This window comes from Hesperophylax consimilis, chromosome 5, assembly GCF_061612785.1.
Source record: "Hesperophylax consimilis isolate HC1 chromosome 5, BYU_Hcon_1.0, whole genome shotgun sequence".
NCBI lineage: Eukaryota > Metazoa > Arthropoda > Insecta > Trichoptera > Limnephilidae > Hesperophylax > Hesperophylax consimilis.
Genome location: NC_142840.1, coordinates 10,353,874 through 10,371,303, shown reverse-complemented (window position 1 = coordinate 10,371,303; position 17,430 = coordinate 10,353,874). Strand labels below are relative to the sequence as shown.

General features: G+C 34.0%; 3 protein-coding genes across 10 annotated transcripts in view; 2 read left to right on the top strand and 1 right to left on the bottom strand.

Annotated features, from left to right (window-relative positions):
* Positions 1-9,910, top strand: part of LOC149423509 (putative phosphorylase b kinase regulatory subunit alpha) — a 39,202-nt gene extending 29,292 nt beyond the window's left edge. For 3 of the 8 annotated variants that reach the window (XM_089631596.1, XM_089631600.1, XM_089631595.1), the window contains 5 exons: positions 436-483; positions 2,995-3,108; positions 4,823-4,935; positions 6,800-7,057; positions 7,991-9,909. In XM_089631596.1, the coding sequence (XP_089487722.1) occupies positions 436-483; positions 2,995-3,108; positions 4,823-4,935; positions 6,800-7,057; positions 7,991-8,218 (761 nt within the window). In that variant the 3' untranslated portion in view covers positions 8,219-9,909. Of the gene's footprint in view, positions 1-435; positions 484-2,994; positions 3,109-4,822; positions 4,936-6,799; positions 7,058-7,990 lie in introns of all 8 variants that reach the window. The other 5 variants (XM_089631598.1, XM_089631602.1, XM_089631599.1 and 2 more) reach the window with 4 other exon arrangements.
* The window catches only part of LOC149423502 (fatty acid hydroxylase domain-containing protein 2-like), a 589,487-nt gene that overhangs the window by 63,238 nt on the left and 508,819 nt on the right, over positions 1-17,430 (top strand). The window lies entirely within an intron of this gene.
* On the bottom strand, positions 10,011-16,124 carry mRpL28 (mitochondrial ribosomal protein L28). Its single transcript, XM_089631987.1, has 5 exons — positions 15,976-16,124; positions 15,619-15,883; positions 15,091-15,410; positions 13,619-13,794; positions 10,011-10,164 (listed from the first exon to the last, which is right to left on the bottom strand). The coding sequence occupies exons 1-5, from the start codon at positions 15,994-15,996 to the stop codon at positions 10,104-10,106; spliced, it is 843 nt and encodes a 280-aa protein (XP_089488113.1). The 5' UTR covers positions 15,997-16,124; the 3' UTR covers positions 10,011-10,103.

Here is a 17,430-nt window from a genome sequence, read left to right as displayed (position 1 = left end):
TGAAAATATCTGGAGTCGGTGAATTATTTTCCCATTTGATCTCTGGTGAGTTGACGTGTTGTTCTTGTATTGTTTTGTATTTATTTTGTTTATATAATGCACTTGCATAATGTTGATTGACTAGATGATCATTTGTGGAAAAGTGTGTGGAAGGGTTTAGTTTTTCCTATGCGGAAGATTTAACCTGGACATAAAGTCGAAAAAAAAAATAGTACTAAATTTCCACTGTATATAATAGGAACATATCCAAATATTATTTTGTTATGTAATACGCCTTTGAATAATAACAGGTATGTAATATGTATCATAAACAGCTTCATATTATTATGTATATTATTAGCTATGTTTATTTATTTATTATTATATTGTGTTAATTTATTATTTATTCTGACAGGGTTCATCATTTATAAATGCTTTTTAATAACTTTATTACAGCTAAATCAATCACGCAAATTGTTCATGATAAGACCAAGAAAGAACAAGGCAAGTTGACATTAAAAGTAGTAAGAAGAGTGAGCTTTTGTTAATAATGTTCCAAAAGCATGACCCTCAAAATGAATTCAATTATTCAATGTTTAAAAATTGGCACGCCATATTAAACTAAACAATGTCTGTTTTATGAATGTCAAAAATAAATGTGTATTTTCATTTCTTATCAATACTATAATATTATATATTTGCAATATGGGTTACTGCAGTCATCATAATGTTGGTCAGTAACTTTGTATTTTTAATGTTATTATATTTTTTGTAATGTCAATATTGTACATTTTTTCTCGTTGGTGGATGTTTGTTTTTGGCAGGAGTTAATTTTTCGAGTTCCACTAAACACTTTTCGTCTTACTAATTAGATTCTTATACGCCTGTTAAACGTTAGTATGGTAAAGACAGCCTTAAACTTGGTTTAAGACCGTTTTAACCATACAAATGATGTGGTAATAAGTCAAGTTTTTCACTGTTCTGAATGTACTTTTTTTCCCCCCTTGACTTACTAGTTTTTTAATGTCTGTTTTGTTTCGTTCCCGGCAAGATATGTTGCGTAATCTTCTACAAAATATATATAGTCTAAGATCCCTTAAAGAACGACCGTCACCGAGATGTTTATTTGATGAAACATATTTTATATTTAATTTAATACGATAATTTAATAGAGAGTGCGCATGCTATTTGTTCTTGAAAATGAAAAGGATAGCGATAGACTCGTGCACTCTGCGCACTCTAGACTAGATCTAGATAGACCCTTGAGTAAGATTTGAACATGAAACGTTTTAAATGGGGTAAATTTAGATAGAAACATTACCTATTGCAGAAGGAGCTTATGATTTTATGATTCTCATCAGATTTCGATCAAACTTGTTTGATAAATTATTATTACCTCCGCGACCGCACTCTTTTTGTTTTAATGGACGGACAGCTGCTATGCTTTGTCCTCTTCTATCGCATTGGATGGTTGGTTGGGACCTCTCAGTCGCACACGAGAATTCGCGGCAATCTTTCAAAAAGTTTTAGTATTCAAAATTCGACAACCGGAATTCGGGACTGATTTTTAGCAGGCAACCTTATTCCATCGTGTTCATAATGAAATAATCTTTAATTTCATATGATTTTTATTCAATAATCAGAACGGTGCAAAATGCTTTTTCGATTTACCTGTTTATACATGGCAACCTGAGAGTTGTGACCGGAAAAGAGTAGGCAACCTAACGTTTGCATATTCTATGGGTTTCATACTTTCGATTGGTATAGAATTTGTATAGTAATCAAACCGGTGAAATGTTTAAAAAAAAATTTTTTTTTAATTATTAATTAATCATACCCTGGACTAAAATTTGCTAGGCAACCGATATGCAATATATTTATTGACATATTAAATTAAATATAAAATACGTTTCATCAAATAAACATCTCGGTGACGGTCGTTCTTTAAGGGATCCTATACTAATAGTTTAAACCTAGAATAATCTTGAGTATGTGGCACTCTTTTCGACAATCATACATTTTCTTTTAAATGGATGCTTCAAAACTCTCATTCGGAATGCACAAGTACCTTGAACCCTAAAGAATTTTGCCCACATATTAAATCTGGGCAAAAAAAGTCTGGCTAGAAAACTGTCTTTGTGGATAAATCTAAGAAAGAAAATACCCCCCATATGTGGAAAGCCATTTCAGTGGACAGAAGATTTAATTAAAATTTCCACCTGAAAGTTTGCTATTTTGGAAGTCATTAGATTAATCATTATTCTCATATTACAAAATTAATAGTTTCACAACCCCGAGGATGAAGTTTGCATGATTCCTCTTTGAATGTTTCTTTAAAACAAGTTCTTTTTTATATTCCATGTTATTATTAATTAATGTGTTTAATATCATCTCATTGATCTGCACGACTAAAACTATAACTAATTGTAGAATAACTATGTATTTAAAAATATATTTAGTATATATACTTAGTATTATGATATTATACTAATCGAATTTACTTTTTTTTTTAAATATTTTGCAATTTCCGAATATGTAATATTTTTCTTGTAAATTTTAATCTGCCAATAGTTATACTTTTTCTTGTACATTTTAATCTACCAATAGTTTCTGTAGGCACGTATATAAATATTTTTTCTCTTTATTCCAATCTATTTTATATAATAATTTAATGTTATATTGTAATTTATTTAATATGTAAATACTGCCATATATAAGGATTCTTTTAAGTAAGTGCCATTGAGGTATTATTAGGTCTGGACGGAAACAACATTGTAAGTAAAAACCTTTGGATGAACTAGAAATTCGCTGCAGAAGATTGTGTCAAAATTTAAGAGTAAGTTTTTATAACAATAGGCAAAAATGGATGTAAAAGAACAAAGTATGAGTGTTAGAATTTAATCTATAAATCAGATGTTTATTTGCATTATGAAAACAGTAAAATTATCAAAAATGTTGACGTATTTTTATATGCATTGTGTTTTAATTAAATTTTATTTACAAACAATGTTTTAGTTGGACGCGGAAACATGTCAGTGATAAGCCAGAAATCGGGACGAGTCAGCAAAAGATCTCAGATTGGTCTGATGCTGGGAGATGATGGAACCATGTGCAGCAATATGGATGATGGTGAGCGAATTCTTTATTTCTCTTTTGACACCTCTGAATGAATTTTCCTTTACTTAAGCTAATCTATGTGGCTACTGCATACGTGATCCTACGGCGGCTATCCTTGAGGCATGGTCCTCAAGGATAGCCACATACACTTTCACTAAAACACATACACTATGTCAACGTGCTGCGTGCATACACGGAATACATTACAGTAGAACCTTGTTAATTCGAAATCCACAGGACATCAAAAATCAAATTTCGAATTGACGGATTCCCACGTAATTCGAAATTTTATGAAGAAGAAAAAAAATAGTCGCCGAAAATCGATTTTTTTGGCTGCCCCATCAAATCCGGGTAGTATCTTAGGAGTAAATTCGTATTTATAGGAATTATTCCTTTATTTTCACTTTAAATATTAAATTTAGATATTCGAAATAAATTCGTAAAAATGTAATATATTCCGCGTAAGTCCAGATTTTGCTGCCGATTTCCGTAGTGGCCGGCTCGACAAAATTCAGATCTTCGAAATAAATTCGTAAAAAAACGATAAAATTAGGTGTAAATTGAAATTTTGCCGCCGATTTCGGTCGCAGCCGACCCTTTTAATTCAGATATTTGAAGTAAATTCGTAAAAATACGTTATATTTACGCGTGAATCGAAATTTTTCGGCTGATTTCCATCGCGCTGGATCTTTTAACTAAGATTTTTTAAAGTAAAGTTGAGTAAAAATACAATATATTTCCGCGTAAATTGAAATTTCGCATCCGATTTCCGTTGCGGCGGGCCCTTTGCAATTCAGATATTCTAAATGAATTCATAAAAATATGATATCTTTACGCGTAAATCGTAATTTCGCGGCCGACCCTTTAAATTCAGATATTTGGTGTAAATTCATAAAACTACAAAAACAAATTTTCTCGGCCCTTCAAACTCGGATATTCAAAATAAATTGGAAAAAATATGACATTCCAGTGTAAATCTATTCAGATTTAAAAAATAATAATACTAATTAGGACGATGTAATAACCATGTAAAAATACATTTTTCGACATTTTACCACCACAACTGTCTTTTAGATTCAGATTTACGAAATTTTATAATTTATTTTCATAAAAATCTTTTTTTTTCGATTTACACAAACACATTTTGCGTGCGCGGACAAAAATAAATTACGAATTACGAATTACAAAACCATTTTGGATGAACAAAAATTTTTGTGGATATTTTTTGGCGAAAATTTCGAATTACGCGTTTTATCAAATTATCGGGGTTCGAATTAACGGGGTTCTACTGTATTAATTTTAAATAACCAAACTGATTTACTGAGATCTGTTTTCCATGTTCTGAGGGCGTAGTCTGTATTTTTCAAAACATTCGTACCGCCAGTTTAGTCATATCGCGAATCCCTAAACACTTCCCTTACGGTGTTAAAAAATTTCTCGTGCTCCGGTGCTATACACTCGGTAAATATTTATATGTATATTGTAATTCTTTCAACCCATAAATAAATGTATTGCAGTGGAATACCTAAAATATGAACTCTGTGTTTAGAGATATTTTAGTAATTAGAGGCAATTTTCAATCAGTTGATAGCACCGGCAAGGAAAGGTTAAACCGCAAACTTGCTTGTGTGTTAACCTTAATTTTTGTTAATCCGAAAGATACAGATTAGGCTCCCTGGTTAAGAAGAAGTTTGTTTTTGATAATAAAATGTTTTGTCAATTGTAGGTAACGTGGAACCAGACAGACAAGGCCAGTGGCTAAGGAGAAGGAGACTGGATGGAGCCTTGAACAGAGTTCCCAGAGATTTCTATCCAAAAGTATGGAGTGTCTTAGAAAAGGTAAACAGTCAAGTTGCTTTTTAAATACATTGTAATACACTGTAAGGGTGAAGAGTGATTCTACTTTTACAAGGGATTGCGTCTCTCAATTTACTCCGCAAACCGGCTGGCATTATGTAGAATCCTGTGTAAACAAGTCAGAACAGCATCACAAAATCTATTTTCCCAGGGTTTTAGTTTGGCCACTCTCTTAAGGAATTATCACAAGAAGAATACTTTTTACTGATATACCCTTTATTGAGAACATATTTATGCTGATTATTACTGTAGAATCTTAAGGGCTCTGTAGTGATTATAATTAAGGTTCCATTATCATTCGAAGAAGCGCTAGTTTGAAGCGTGATGTTTCTGGTAGGTCTTGGTAGCCTGGTTCTAGCTCTCTAGACTAGTAAATTTGGAACAACTCTGGCATTTGGGCACCACGTAGACGCCGCCATCAGTAGTCGCGGTTCCCTTATTCGGCGTTCCGCGGCCAGCCTATCTCGATCGCCTTCCTCTCTCTCAAGCTCCCCCCTCCTAATTTCTTTTAACTGTTGGGTGGTACTGCTATTGGCCTGTTCAGTTTCTCAATCATACCTTTTATGAGCATAATTCGGCATGACCTTTCGTCTCTGCTCATTGCATCATATAAGGTAATCGTTTCCATTTGTACGTGTTCAAAATATGCTTTTTAACTGTATCCCGCGTGATCGATGTGGTGGCGTGTCCTCTATGATTAGTGGTCGTGGGGATGCTTTAGTAACGGAAGATATGGGCAACTCATAACATCTATTTGAATTTTTTGTTTTCTTGATTGAATGAATAAATTAATTAACACGTAATACCCGGAGGTTCAAAATAAAACACATGCGGCGATGGTGGGTCCAGATTGACCCGGCTGAAATGATGAAATTAAAAGGCTTTTTAAACAAAGTCACAAACAAAAATCACAATACTAGAAATGTGCCCGAATGGTTGACAACATCTGCGCGGGATTGTGAGAGACAAAGACGGAAGGACAGAGCAAGAGCTATGCTGTTTCGTCGGATGCTCGAATTCAACTGAGAAGAAATCGAATTTTTGCTTGTTTTTATACACAATTATTCTAATAACTTTTTTAAAACGTGTCCGATTTTAATCATTTTTGAGTCGAAATGTGGGTAAATATTTGATGAAAGAATAGACAAAAGGAAATTAGCCTAAACGAGATATTTGCGGCAAAATCTTATATTTAAAAAACACTGGGTCAAATCAGACCCATCACCGGAGACGAGGTGTTAATGAAGTGGAAATTAACCCACTTCCCAACATCCGACCGAGCTGAAACTCGGCAAATAGACTCATTGTAGATGACAATGCATTCTATCAACTTTTGGTTGCACTCTTGCGCACATACACGCGTACACCCACATTTTATAAAATTGGATGACATGAATATGACAGATAAATATACAAAATAAATATCTTTACTATCCGATTCGAATTTGGCTTAGGTGTTAGCTTTGTTGACTCCAGAAAATTCACAGTCAGACTTACCCAAATTCGGAAGGTGGTTTATTATATAAAAATACTGTACAACTATATTATGAACCTTAATATTATATCTTGCAAAATATGTATGTATTAATGTAACCCATATGATGTATATTAAAATAATAAAAAAAAAAAAAAAAAATAAAAAAAAAATATTATATGTTGACATACAAGGTGAAGAGATGCAGCTTGTCCTTGTCCGAGTGGAAAATTGCACATTTCATTGTTTTGGAAGTTTAGTACTGCGATGTGTTCCGCTAGTGTGTTGTAAGTTGTTAGGGGTATTTGTCCGTGACCGGGAGTGACAATACTGTCTCTTCTCTTATCTTCATAAATTCCTCTTCTTCTTTAGTGTCAAGGGCTGGCCATCGAGGGTAAGGTGCTGCCCCAGAACCTGACACAGGAAATGACTTCCGGTGAACTGAAGTTCGCGCTCGCGGTGGAGACAGTGCTGAACTCCATCCCCCAGCCGGAGTACAGACAGCTAGTTGTGGAGGCCCTGATGGTGTTGACGCTGGTCGCGGAGTATAATGTGGCCCCCAACCTTGGAGGCATCATCGCTGTGGAGCATCTGGTTCATAAGGGAAACCAGATATTCTTGGATGATCAGGTAGTTTTGATTTCTTATTGTATATACTTATTTATGTTATTGAATTATGTACGCCGTCGCGAAATGCTATTACTATTTTTAATTGCAACTCCTTGCCCGCCTGCGAATTTCTCATTCTTTAATTGTAACCTAAATGCAGTGTTTTGATATTTCCCATTAATAATGTCACCAATTATCATTTATTAATATGTAATATTACGTGTTAGAAATACAGAATAGAATAGAAAATAGATTGAGGTGCTACCCTGATTTGTTTTTCAGGCAGACATCCTTACGAACTTTACCGCCAAAGCATTTTTGCAACCTGTCTGTCTGTTCCACCATATATTTCTTGAAAGCAATACAGTAGAATCCCGTTAATTCGAATCCTGATAATTCGAAAAAACTAATTTTCGTGAAAAATCGGCTGTGAAATTTCAATTTACCCGTAAATATATCATATTTTTTTGAATTTATTCGAATATCTGAATTTAAAGGGTCAGCCGTGACCCGTGAAATATATCGTATTTTTACGAATTTGCATCGAATATCTAAGTTTACAAGGCCGGCCATGACAATAATCGGCCGCAAAAAATTGATTTAGGCGGAAAAATTATATTATTACGAATTTAATTCGAAAATACTACCCGAATTTTAAGGGCAGCTGAGTTTTTTTTTTCTTTAAATTTCGAGTTACATGGGAATTTGTTAATTCGAAATTTCTTTTTGATGTCCCATGGATTTCGAATTAACGGGGTTCTACTATTTTCTGTGAGGCATCCAACTTTGTTTCTAAGTGATGTTTCAAAACCAAACACTAGATGGTGTCAAGGAAATAGCCACTTTATTTTATGAATTTTTTTACTTTTGTCTGATATGTGTAAATCAGGAAGTATCGTTAGCCGTACCAGGGCTCGCAAGGTTCAATTTATCATTTATTTATGCTAATTTCAGATAAAGTGCAACGGTGACGCAACGCTCTGCTGTGCTAAGCCGACCAGCCAACGGGAGGCGTCCGCCACAGGGGGCCTTCTTTGTGGGGGCGCTGCCTACGTCTGCCAGCACTTCTACGACAGCGCGCCCAGCGGCAGCTACGGCACTATGACCTATATCACACGCGCCGTGGCCACCCTACTCGACTTCCTGCCAAAAGCCGGCGAGCTTGACTGTTCCATAAGCTAGACGCCATCCTAATACAGATATAGAATTGATGGATTCGGAAATTACAACAGGCACAGCCATTGATTGATATATTGATACTCGGACACTGAAACAGGCTTAGCCAAGAATGATAGATTCACATTCGGGACACTAAAACAGGCTTAGCTAAGAATGTTACATTCACTCGGATACCAAAACAGGCAGCCAAGAACGATAAATTACCTCTCGGACACTAAAATAGACACAACCAAGAATTATTCATATTATTATGATATGGGAAATTATAGTTGTTTTTTTTCCTCTTCTAAGTGTTTGAAACAAAAAAGTTTCCTAATAATAGTGAAGTATAAAAATGATGCTTGTAGGTAATACATTAGATGGTTTCAGCAAAATTTCTTTCCAATGACGATGTGTGCTATTTTAACTATATTTTTACTGTGTGCCAAATTTGCAAGAGTTTTTGCTGTGGGCGGACTCACTTCTTACTAATGCTCCACAAGTAATGGTGGCAAATCTTAGGCACTGGGCACAACAGACATTGTCTTCAAGCACCTGTTATTGGTGGTCCCACCCGTATTTCACAGTAGCGCCACTTTTGCTCAACTGGGCGACCTATCTAAAAATTCTATATCTATGTTTTAAAGCTCTCCAAATTATCTCATTGTTCTCTTTAAAAGCAGCTAGTTGTGGCTGCCTCTTTATTGCTTGAAGCAGTAAAATTATTATATTATGTCCAAAAGGACAGAACTTGCCATATTGTAGATATTAGATATACAATGTAAAAAGTTGTAATATACACTACATTTAATCAAGATTACACCCATATAGTTTGTATATGTAGTATACTAGTATGTTATTACACTTAACAATAATGTTGTATTATTTACCAACGAAGATTAGAAGTATTTTTAGTAATTGGCCGTTTTAACTACACCAATGTTGAGTGCCGTTATTTCCATTTAAAATTATTAATTGAACTAATTCATGGAATTGTACTTTTATTGCAAATTCTTTTTCGTAGCGTTGCATAGATTTTTTGGGCAGGATTCCAAAAAATACCATTTGTATAAAAAAAAAACAAAAAAATTGTTATATTTGTAATTTGTCTGTTTTTCTTTACAATATTTAAGCACAAAGAGATTTGTGATCTCAATATGAGTCACATTAATAAAATGCTCTTATCATGACCCGTTGTTTACTCACTGATTTGTTTTTTTTTTTGTTGCGTGTTAACCAATTATATCTCTATGTGAAACAAATACCCTTCAAATATAAAATTATGAATATTATTTTATCTGTTTGATTTTGTGTTTACGTTTCATCAAAACAACAAATTATCTTTTTAGTTCAAATGCTGCGAGGTCAGAACCTACGCAATGCTTCCAACAAGTGACAGATACAATCGTATTAAAATGTACATTTGAAATATTTTAATAATCAGATGAATCGAAAATCGTTGATTTACATATCAGATTAGCTATTCACGAACCACAAAATGTGGTTTGTGAATAGCACACAGGAGTCCCAACTGCTCTGTATTGTCCCCGGAGCCAGAGGGACTATGGCATCCACAATCGAAGCAATTTCGAGTGATGTTTCAATTCTAAATGATGGTCTTACACCAAGGCGATACAAAAATCAATCAAATAAAATGTAATAAATTATTACAAGCAATAATTAGTCGCCTGTAATATCAACACAGATAGAAAATATCTCTTGACCCTTCAAGCTTCTAAACCCACCAAAAACCGTCTCTTAATAGGATTTTAGTGTTATAATCAAAATAATACAAAGAAATGATAAACATTTTATAATATGTGACTTTAATTATTAAAGTAGTGACTATACAGGTTCTCCTAAATTATTCCCATTATTTTATCGTCCTTTGAGTTGAATCTAACACAACTCATGTTTCCTGCTTTTTTCCGAATATATTCATCTTTGATACCCAAGAGGAGTTGTCCGCTCTGAAAGAATAGAAAACACACATTTATTTTATGTTAATTCTCTGTTTCCATCAGTTTAAAGAAAGGTTACACCATTGATAAGTTTATTTATAAAATGAATTATTAATTAACCACATAATGCTTTTGAACGAGCGATGTAATCGTAAGACTGCTTCTTACGACAAATAGATAATGACAACTTACATCTTTCATCAATAGTAGTAATCGTAAGACTGCTACTAAAGACTAATAGATAATGACAACTTACATATGTCATCAATAGTAGTATGTAATCGTAAGACTGTAACTAAAGACTAATAGATAATGACAACTAACATCTGTCATCAATAGTAGTAATCGTAAGACTGTTACTAAAGACTAATAGATAATGACAACTAACATCTGTCATCAATAGTAGTAATCGTAAAACTGCTACTAAAGACTAATAGATAATGACAACTTACATCTGTCATCAATAGTAGTAATCGTAAGACTGCTACTAAAGACTAATAGATAATGACAACTTACATCTGTCATCAATAATAGTAATCGTAAGACTGCTACTAAAGACTAATAGATAATGACAACTTACATCTGTCATCAATAGTAGTAATCGTAAGACTGCTACTAAAGACTAATAGATTATGACAACTTACATCTGTCATCAATAGTAGTAATCGTAAGACTGCTACTAAAGACTAATAGATTATGACAACTTACATCTGTCATCAATAGTAGTATGTAATCGTAAGACTGCTACTAAAGACTAATAGATAATGACAACTTACATCTGTCATCAATAGTAGTATGTAATCGTAAGACTGTTACTAAAGACTAATAGATAATGACAACTTACATCTATCATCAATAGTAGTATGTAATCGTAAGACTGTAACTAAAGACTAATAGATATGACAACTTACATCTGTCATCAATAGTAGTAATTGTATGACTGCTACTAAAGACTAATAGATAATGACAACTTACATCTGTCATCAATAATAGTAATCGTAAGACTGCTACTAAAGACTAATAGATAATGACAACTAACATCTGTCATCAATAGTAGTAATCGTAAGACTGTTACTAAAGACTAATAGATAATGACAACTAACATCTGTCATCAATAGTAGTATGTAATCGTAAGACTGCTACTAAAGACTAATAGATAATGACAACTTACATCTGTCATCAATAGTAGTATGTAATCGTAAGACTGTTACTAAAGACTAATAGATAATGACAACTTACATCTATCATCAATAGTAGTATGTAATCGTAAGACTGTAACTAAAGACTAATAGATATGACAACTTACATCTGTCATCAATAGTAGTAATTGTATGACTGCTACTAAAGACTAATAGATAATGACAACTTACATCTGTCATCAATAATAGTAATCGTAAGACTGCTACTAAAGACTAATAGATAATGACAACTAACATCTGTCATCAATAGTAGTAATCGTAAGACTGTTACTAAAGACTAATAGATAATGACAACTAACATCTGTCATCAATAGTAGTAATCGTAAGACTGTTACTAAAGACTAATAGATAATGACAACTAACATCTGTCATCAATAGTAGTAATCGTAAGACTGCTACTAAAGACTAATAGATAATGACAACTAACATCTGTCATCAATAGTAGTAATCGTAAGACTGTTACTAAAGACTAATAGATAATGACAACTAACATCTGTCATCAATAGTAGTATGTAATCGTAAGACTGCTACTAAAGACTAATAGATTATGACAACTTACATCTGTCATCAATAGTAGTATGTAATCGTAAGACTGTTACTAAAGACTAATAGATAATGACAACTTACATCTGTCATCAATAGTAGTAATCGTAAGACTGCTACTAAAGACTAATAGATAATGACAACTTACATCTGTCATCAATAATAGTAATCGTAAGACTGCTACTAAAGACTAATAGATAATGACAACTTACATCTGTCATCAATAGTAGTAATCGTAAGACTGCTACTAAAGACTAATAGATAATGACAACTTACATCTGTCATCAATAGTAGTAATCGTAAGACTGCTACTAAAGACTAATAGATAATGACAACTAACATCTGTCATCAATAGTAGTATGTAATCGTAAGACTGCTACTAAAGACTAATAGATTATGACAACTAACATCTGTCATCAATAGTAGTAATCGTAAGACTGCTACTAAAGACTAATAGATAATGACAACTAACATCTGTCATCAATAGTAGTAATCGTAAGACTGTTACTAAAGACTAATAGATAATGACAACTAACATCTGTCATCAATAGTAGTATGTAATCGTAAGACTGCTACTAAAGACTAATAGATTATGACAACTTACATCTGTCATCAATAGTAGTATGTAATCGTAAGACTGTTACTAAAGACTAATAGATAATGACAACTTACATCTGTCATCAATAGTAGTAATCGTAAGACTGCTACTAAAGACTAATAGATAATGACAACTTACATCTGTCATCAATAATAGTAATCGTAAGACTGCTACTAAAGACTAATAGATAATGACAACTTACATCTGTCATCAATAGTAGTAATCGTAAGACTGCTACTAAAGACTAATAGATAATGACAACTTACATCTGTCATCAATAGTAGTAATCGTAAGACTGCTACTAAAGACTAATAGATTATGACAACTTACATCTGTCATCAATAGTAGTATGTAATCGTAAGACTGCTACTAAAGACTAATAGATAATGACAACTTACATCTGTCATCAATAGTAGTATGTAATCGTAAGACTGTTACTAAAGACTAATAGATAATGACAACTTACATCTGTCATCAATAGTAGTATGTAATCGTAAGACTGTAACTAAAGACTAATAGATATGACAACTTACATCTGTCATCAATAGTAGTAATTGTATGACTGCTACTAAAGACTAATAGATTAAGCTGGGTCCAGACATGTTCTTTTGTCCGTATCGTACCTCCGTTTCGTACCAGCGTCGCGATCCAAAAACTCTGGACGCATCATATTTTGTCCGTACCGTACCTCCGTTTCGTATCCGCGTCGCGATCAAGAGCCCGTATCTCCGTAACGTCGCTGCGATCATCGCGTGTTCATTTCCTCCCACCATGTCGTCGACTGCGGAAGTGTTTGAGAATTTGACGATTGCTTGCGCGTCCTTCATTGTTATTCACAATAATATAGTTATCCCACTGCATTTTTCACGCTGATTCGGGTAGTAACAGAGAACACGACCAATGCACGCCGCGAACACGTCCAGACTGGCGCAGACCCGTACCGTATCGCCTTTGAACGGGTCGAAAAACCGACTCGCGATGGATCGGAGCGTACCTCTATCCGAATCGAGACGCCGTACCGAACGGGCGTCCAAACTAGCGTTCTTGATCGCGACGCTGATACGAAACGGAGGTACGGTACGGAGAAAAGAACATGTCTGGACCCAGCTTTATGACAACTTACCCTAATTGAGCTTCTTGAGCCTCAGCTATTCCAGCTTCCTTTAGTTTTTCTATTAATTGTGAGCGATATTTTTGCTTCAGGGGGACAGGCACGTTATTTTTCTCCTTGATGAGAATCATTTTATGAACAGCTTGATTCATAGTTAATCCATACCACTCAATATCTTCAGCCGTGTACTGGAAATTAAAATGTGGATCAGCATAAAGTTAAGGAAATTAAAATTAATCATGTGTACAACATGGTTATTTATCAATTGCAGAGGAAGTTGAGCAAAGTAATGGGTTCTTGTGAGTCTTACCCCTACAGCTATGAGACGGAAGTTGCAAGCTTTCGGGATAATATGGCAAAAGTATACAAAAGAAAATAATGTAATTATGTTATTGTGTAAGTTAGAACTGAGTTATATTTAAATATGTATATAATGGTAAGAACGGAATTTTTTTTCAAAACCTTATGTTGAGGACAGAAATTACCAATGAAACTAGGTCAAGTTAGGACAGTCAAATGTAGTAATATTATTATTATATAATGAGCAGGCAGCATTCTGCTGATCCGCTCATTTTACAGATTTCACAATAAGTTTAATAGCAATCGAGTTGTTTTAAATTTAAAATAAGTTAATTCTTTCTTCTTTCCAAACAAGAATCCAATTGAGCTTTAAATTGATTTATATTAGTAGCATCTCGTGGAAGTTTGTTCCATGCATCCACTACTCTATTTGCAAGGAAGTGTTTCCTAGGATTAGATGAAAAGTGTTTTGTAATTTTTTTTAAATGAATAATATTATGGTAATTTTTGGATAGGGCCTGACACGCTTATTACGAATATTTTTTAGAAAAAAACTTTATATTCGCCTTAATTACTATAAAAGAAAACTTTTTGCATTTCGGGCGGCGGAAAATTATGAATTTAAATTTTCAATTGCGTTAACCAAAATTCACTTCGCGAATCGATGCGGCGGCAATCAGCTGCCATTAGGTACGTCACTGTTATGTTGGTATCCCTGATACATTGCGTAGATACGACTATGGCTAACTTCGTGGAAGACAAATGGATTTGTATCACAAACCATGTTACACAAACCTAGCGTAGCCGGTAAACCAGTTGAAAACTGGGATGTTTTTCTTGCCTTGACGCGAGCAGGCGTTATTAAGGGGCACTTTCCTTTGTATCACAAACCATGTTACACAAACCTAGGTATCCCACGAAGATAGCAACGGTCGTATTTAGCTCTTGTTAATGCATCAGTGATACCAACATAACAGTGCGTTCCTAATGTCGCCACATCGATTCGCGGAGTGAATTTTGGTTTTACGCAATTGAAAATCAAAATGCATAATTTTCCGCCGCCCGAAATGCAAAAAGTTTTCTTTTATTGTAATTAAGGCGAATATAAAGTTTTTTTCTAAAAATTATTCGTAATAAGCGTGTCAGGCCCTATCCAAAATTTACCAATATTATCTAGGACTTACTGCTGAGAGATAGTTTTTGTACTGATCGTAAATTTCTTTTTGTTTTTCTGGGTCGTCATTGTACGCCGGACACTTTTGTTCCAGAGCTCTAAGAACCTTTTGCTTGAGCTTCAGGGCGAGTTCGGATTGGAGGTCACACGCCGGGGTCTTCAGAAGGTAATGGTCGAAACCATAGTTGTCCAGGATCAGCTTGAGGGTGCGATCCGTCACTATAACTGACAAGTGCACATTCAGCACGTCAGATCGAATTACCGATCGCTTTAGGACGGGGACCCAGAAATGGGGGACCCTTCGTTGGCGACGGTCCCTCTTCTGAAATCCTAAGGCCAGGATAACAATATAAATGTATTAAATATTTGAATAAGCATTCATAAAGTATTTAACAAAAGAAGTACAGTTATAAACTAGGCACGATAGTGTTCAAAGTTTGAGGGATTTAAACAAAGTAAAATGATTTTGTTTCAACTGACACACGCAAGCCCAATTTAGAGGTTATGATGTTGACATTTGAAAGATCAAATGGCTTACCCTTAATAATGCCCTCTCCTCCCCAAATTCCCTGATGAGCTTCCTTGGGAAATTGAAGTGGGATAGGAATATTCTGAACGGGAAGAATTTCTCCAGTAACCTCGTCTTTTCTCCAACGACCTTCCTGGGGAACGTAGTGCACCGCAGCAGGTCGCATTACCTTCCATTCTCTCCAGAACTTCTTGTAGGCTTCTGGCAGCTCGGCCCCGATTCCAGTGTCAAAGCGACCTTTTCTCTTAAATACACCTAAAAATCTATTCGCCCCCTACAATAGAAACGTAAGGTTATCATTGGTAAAAAAGTAATATAATTCGTCGACAGTAGTCTTGTTATGATACATTTAAAAATAATTAATACCTGTCCCCCGAAAGAAGCCATTTATGTTTTCAAATATTTGATAATACTTAAAAATAAGACTTATTTATGATATAATATATATTTCTTTATAATATAAAATAATTTTATCGATAGCTGACGAAATATTTTTGCAACTAACTTCAAGTCAGTCGTCACTACCATAGATTTTCCAAAATCTTTCTACCAAAGTAAGAAAAAAATAATTTCCCTGGATTTCAAATCAAAATTTCCCATGGTACATTTACCGGAGATTTTACATGGTGCGTTAGTAAAATCTCCATGCGTGTTAAATTATTGTGATTTTTTTTAATTCTAATCTCTACGTTTGTCATTTGTTTATAATTTGTTGTCGTTTAAAGTGGGCTAAAGTTGTTCGTAAGTTGAATAGGAAACCTAAACCTGTTATTTGCTCTTCATATATGTGTTTCACTGTTTCTTTGAGAGGCTGCAGAATATTGATTAAAGCCGCAACTTCGTCTCATAATTGCAGCATACTTATAATTATAAGGAATTATCTAATTTTAACCATAAGGTACCCATATACAAAATGTCCAGAAACTCATAATACAAGCAGTAAGCTAATGAATCTACATTACATAGAGAACCAAAAAACTTTTTCTTTTTTTATCGGCAAAAAAGAGTTAAAAACTTTTGGAGCCGAATCTACGCTTCAAAAAAAATCGAACAGCTGATATTATTCCCTAGACCGATTTTTTGGAAATTTTATCAAAAGAATTCCAATTTCGCACTCGATTTACTCAAAAACGAAAGCTAAAAATCAAATGATAGTAAACAAAAAATCGACTCAAAATGTGATGTAGTTTAACACTCTGTGTGTAATTAAAACACATTTTTTTGACGGCAAACATTGCCGAGTTAAAATAACCTGAAATTTTGTATTATATGTTTCAGTTGCCTATAAAAGTTTTGTCTTCCAATGTTTGCCGTCAAACCGAAATACCTTTACTAAATGCATTTATTACGTGCTTTTATAGTCGAATTGACGTATATATTACATGCACCACTGATATGCATATTATTTAAACGTATATTATTTTCCAATTACATTAAATGCCTGCAACAACTCTTTAACAGAAAAAATAGTTACATCCTTTTTTGGACGTGAGATCTACAGTTCACAAAATGACTAGTAGTATTTAATACAGTTTTCATATTATGATGGGAGTTAGTTTCATACGTGTAATATGTTTTGACATAAAGCGTCGATGAGTGACGCCATGCCAAGGAAACAAAAATTGTAAGATGTATAAAAAGTAACGATAGATTGGTAACAAAATCGGTAGATCGTCAAAATTGCTAGATTATGTCTATCTCCGTCCTGAATTTCCGAAAAAAAAATCGAAATATACGAAAAATACCTCGGTACATTTTCTTTGAATATCGGAAGATTTTAATTGAGTTTGGAACATTTTATAAATTTTCTGTAGATTTTCT

What these genes read in the sequence shown, in the direction of transcription:
- mRpL28 (XM_089631987.1), bottom strand. Translation starts at nt 15,996, where the DNA reads ATGGCTTCTTTCGGGGGACAG. An exon ending in AGGAGAGGGCATTATTAAGG is followed by an intron (nt 15,411 to 15,618) that starts GTAAGCCATTTG and finishes TCCTGGCCTTAG; the next exon opens with GATTTCAGAAGAGGGACCGT. An exon ending in ACAAAAACTATCTCTCAGCA is followed by an intron (nt 13,795 to 15,090) that starts GTAAGTCCTAGA and finishes TTTAATTTCCAG; the next exon opens with TACACGGCTGAAGATATTGA.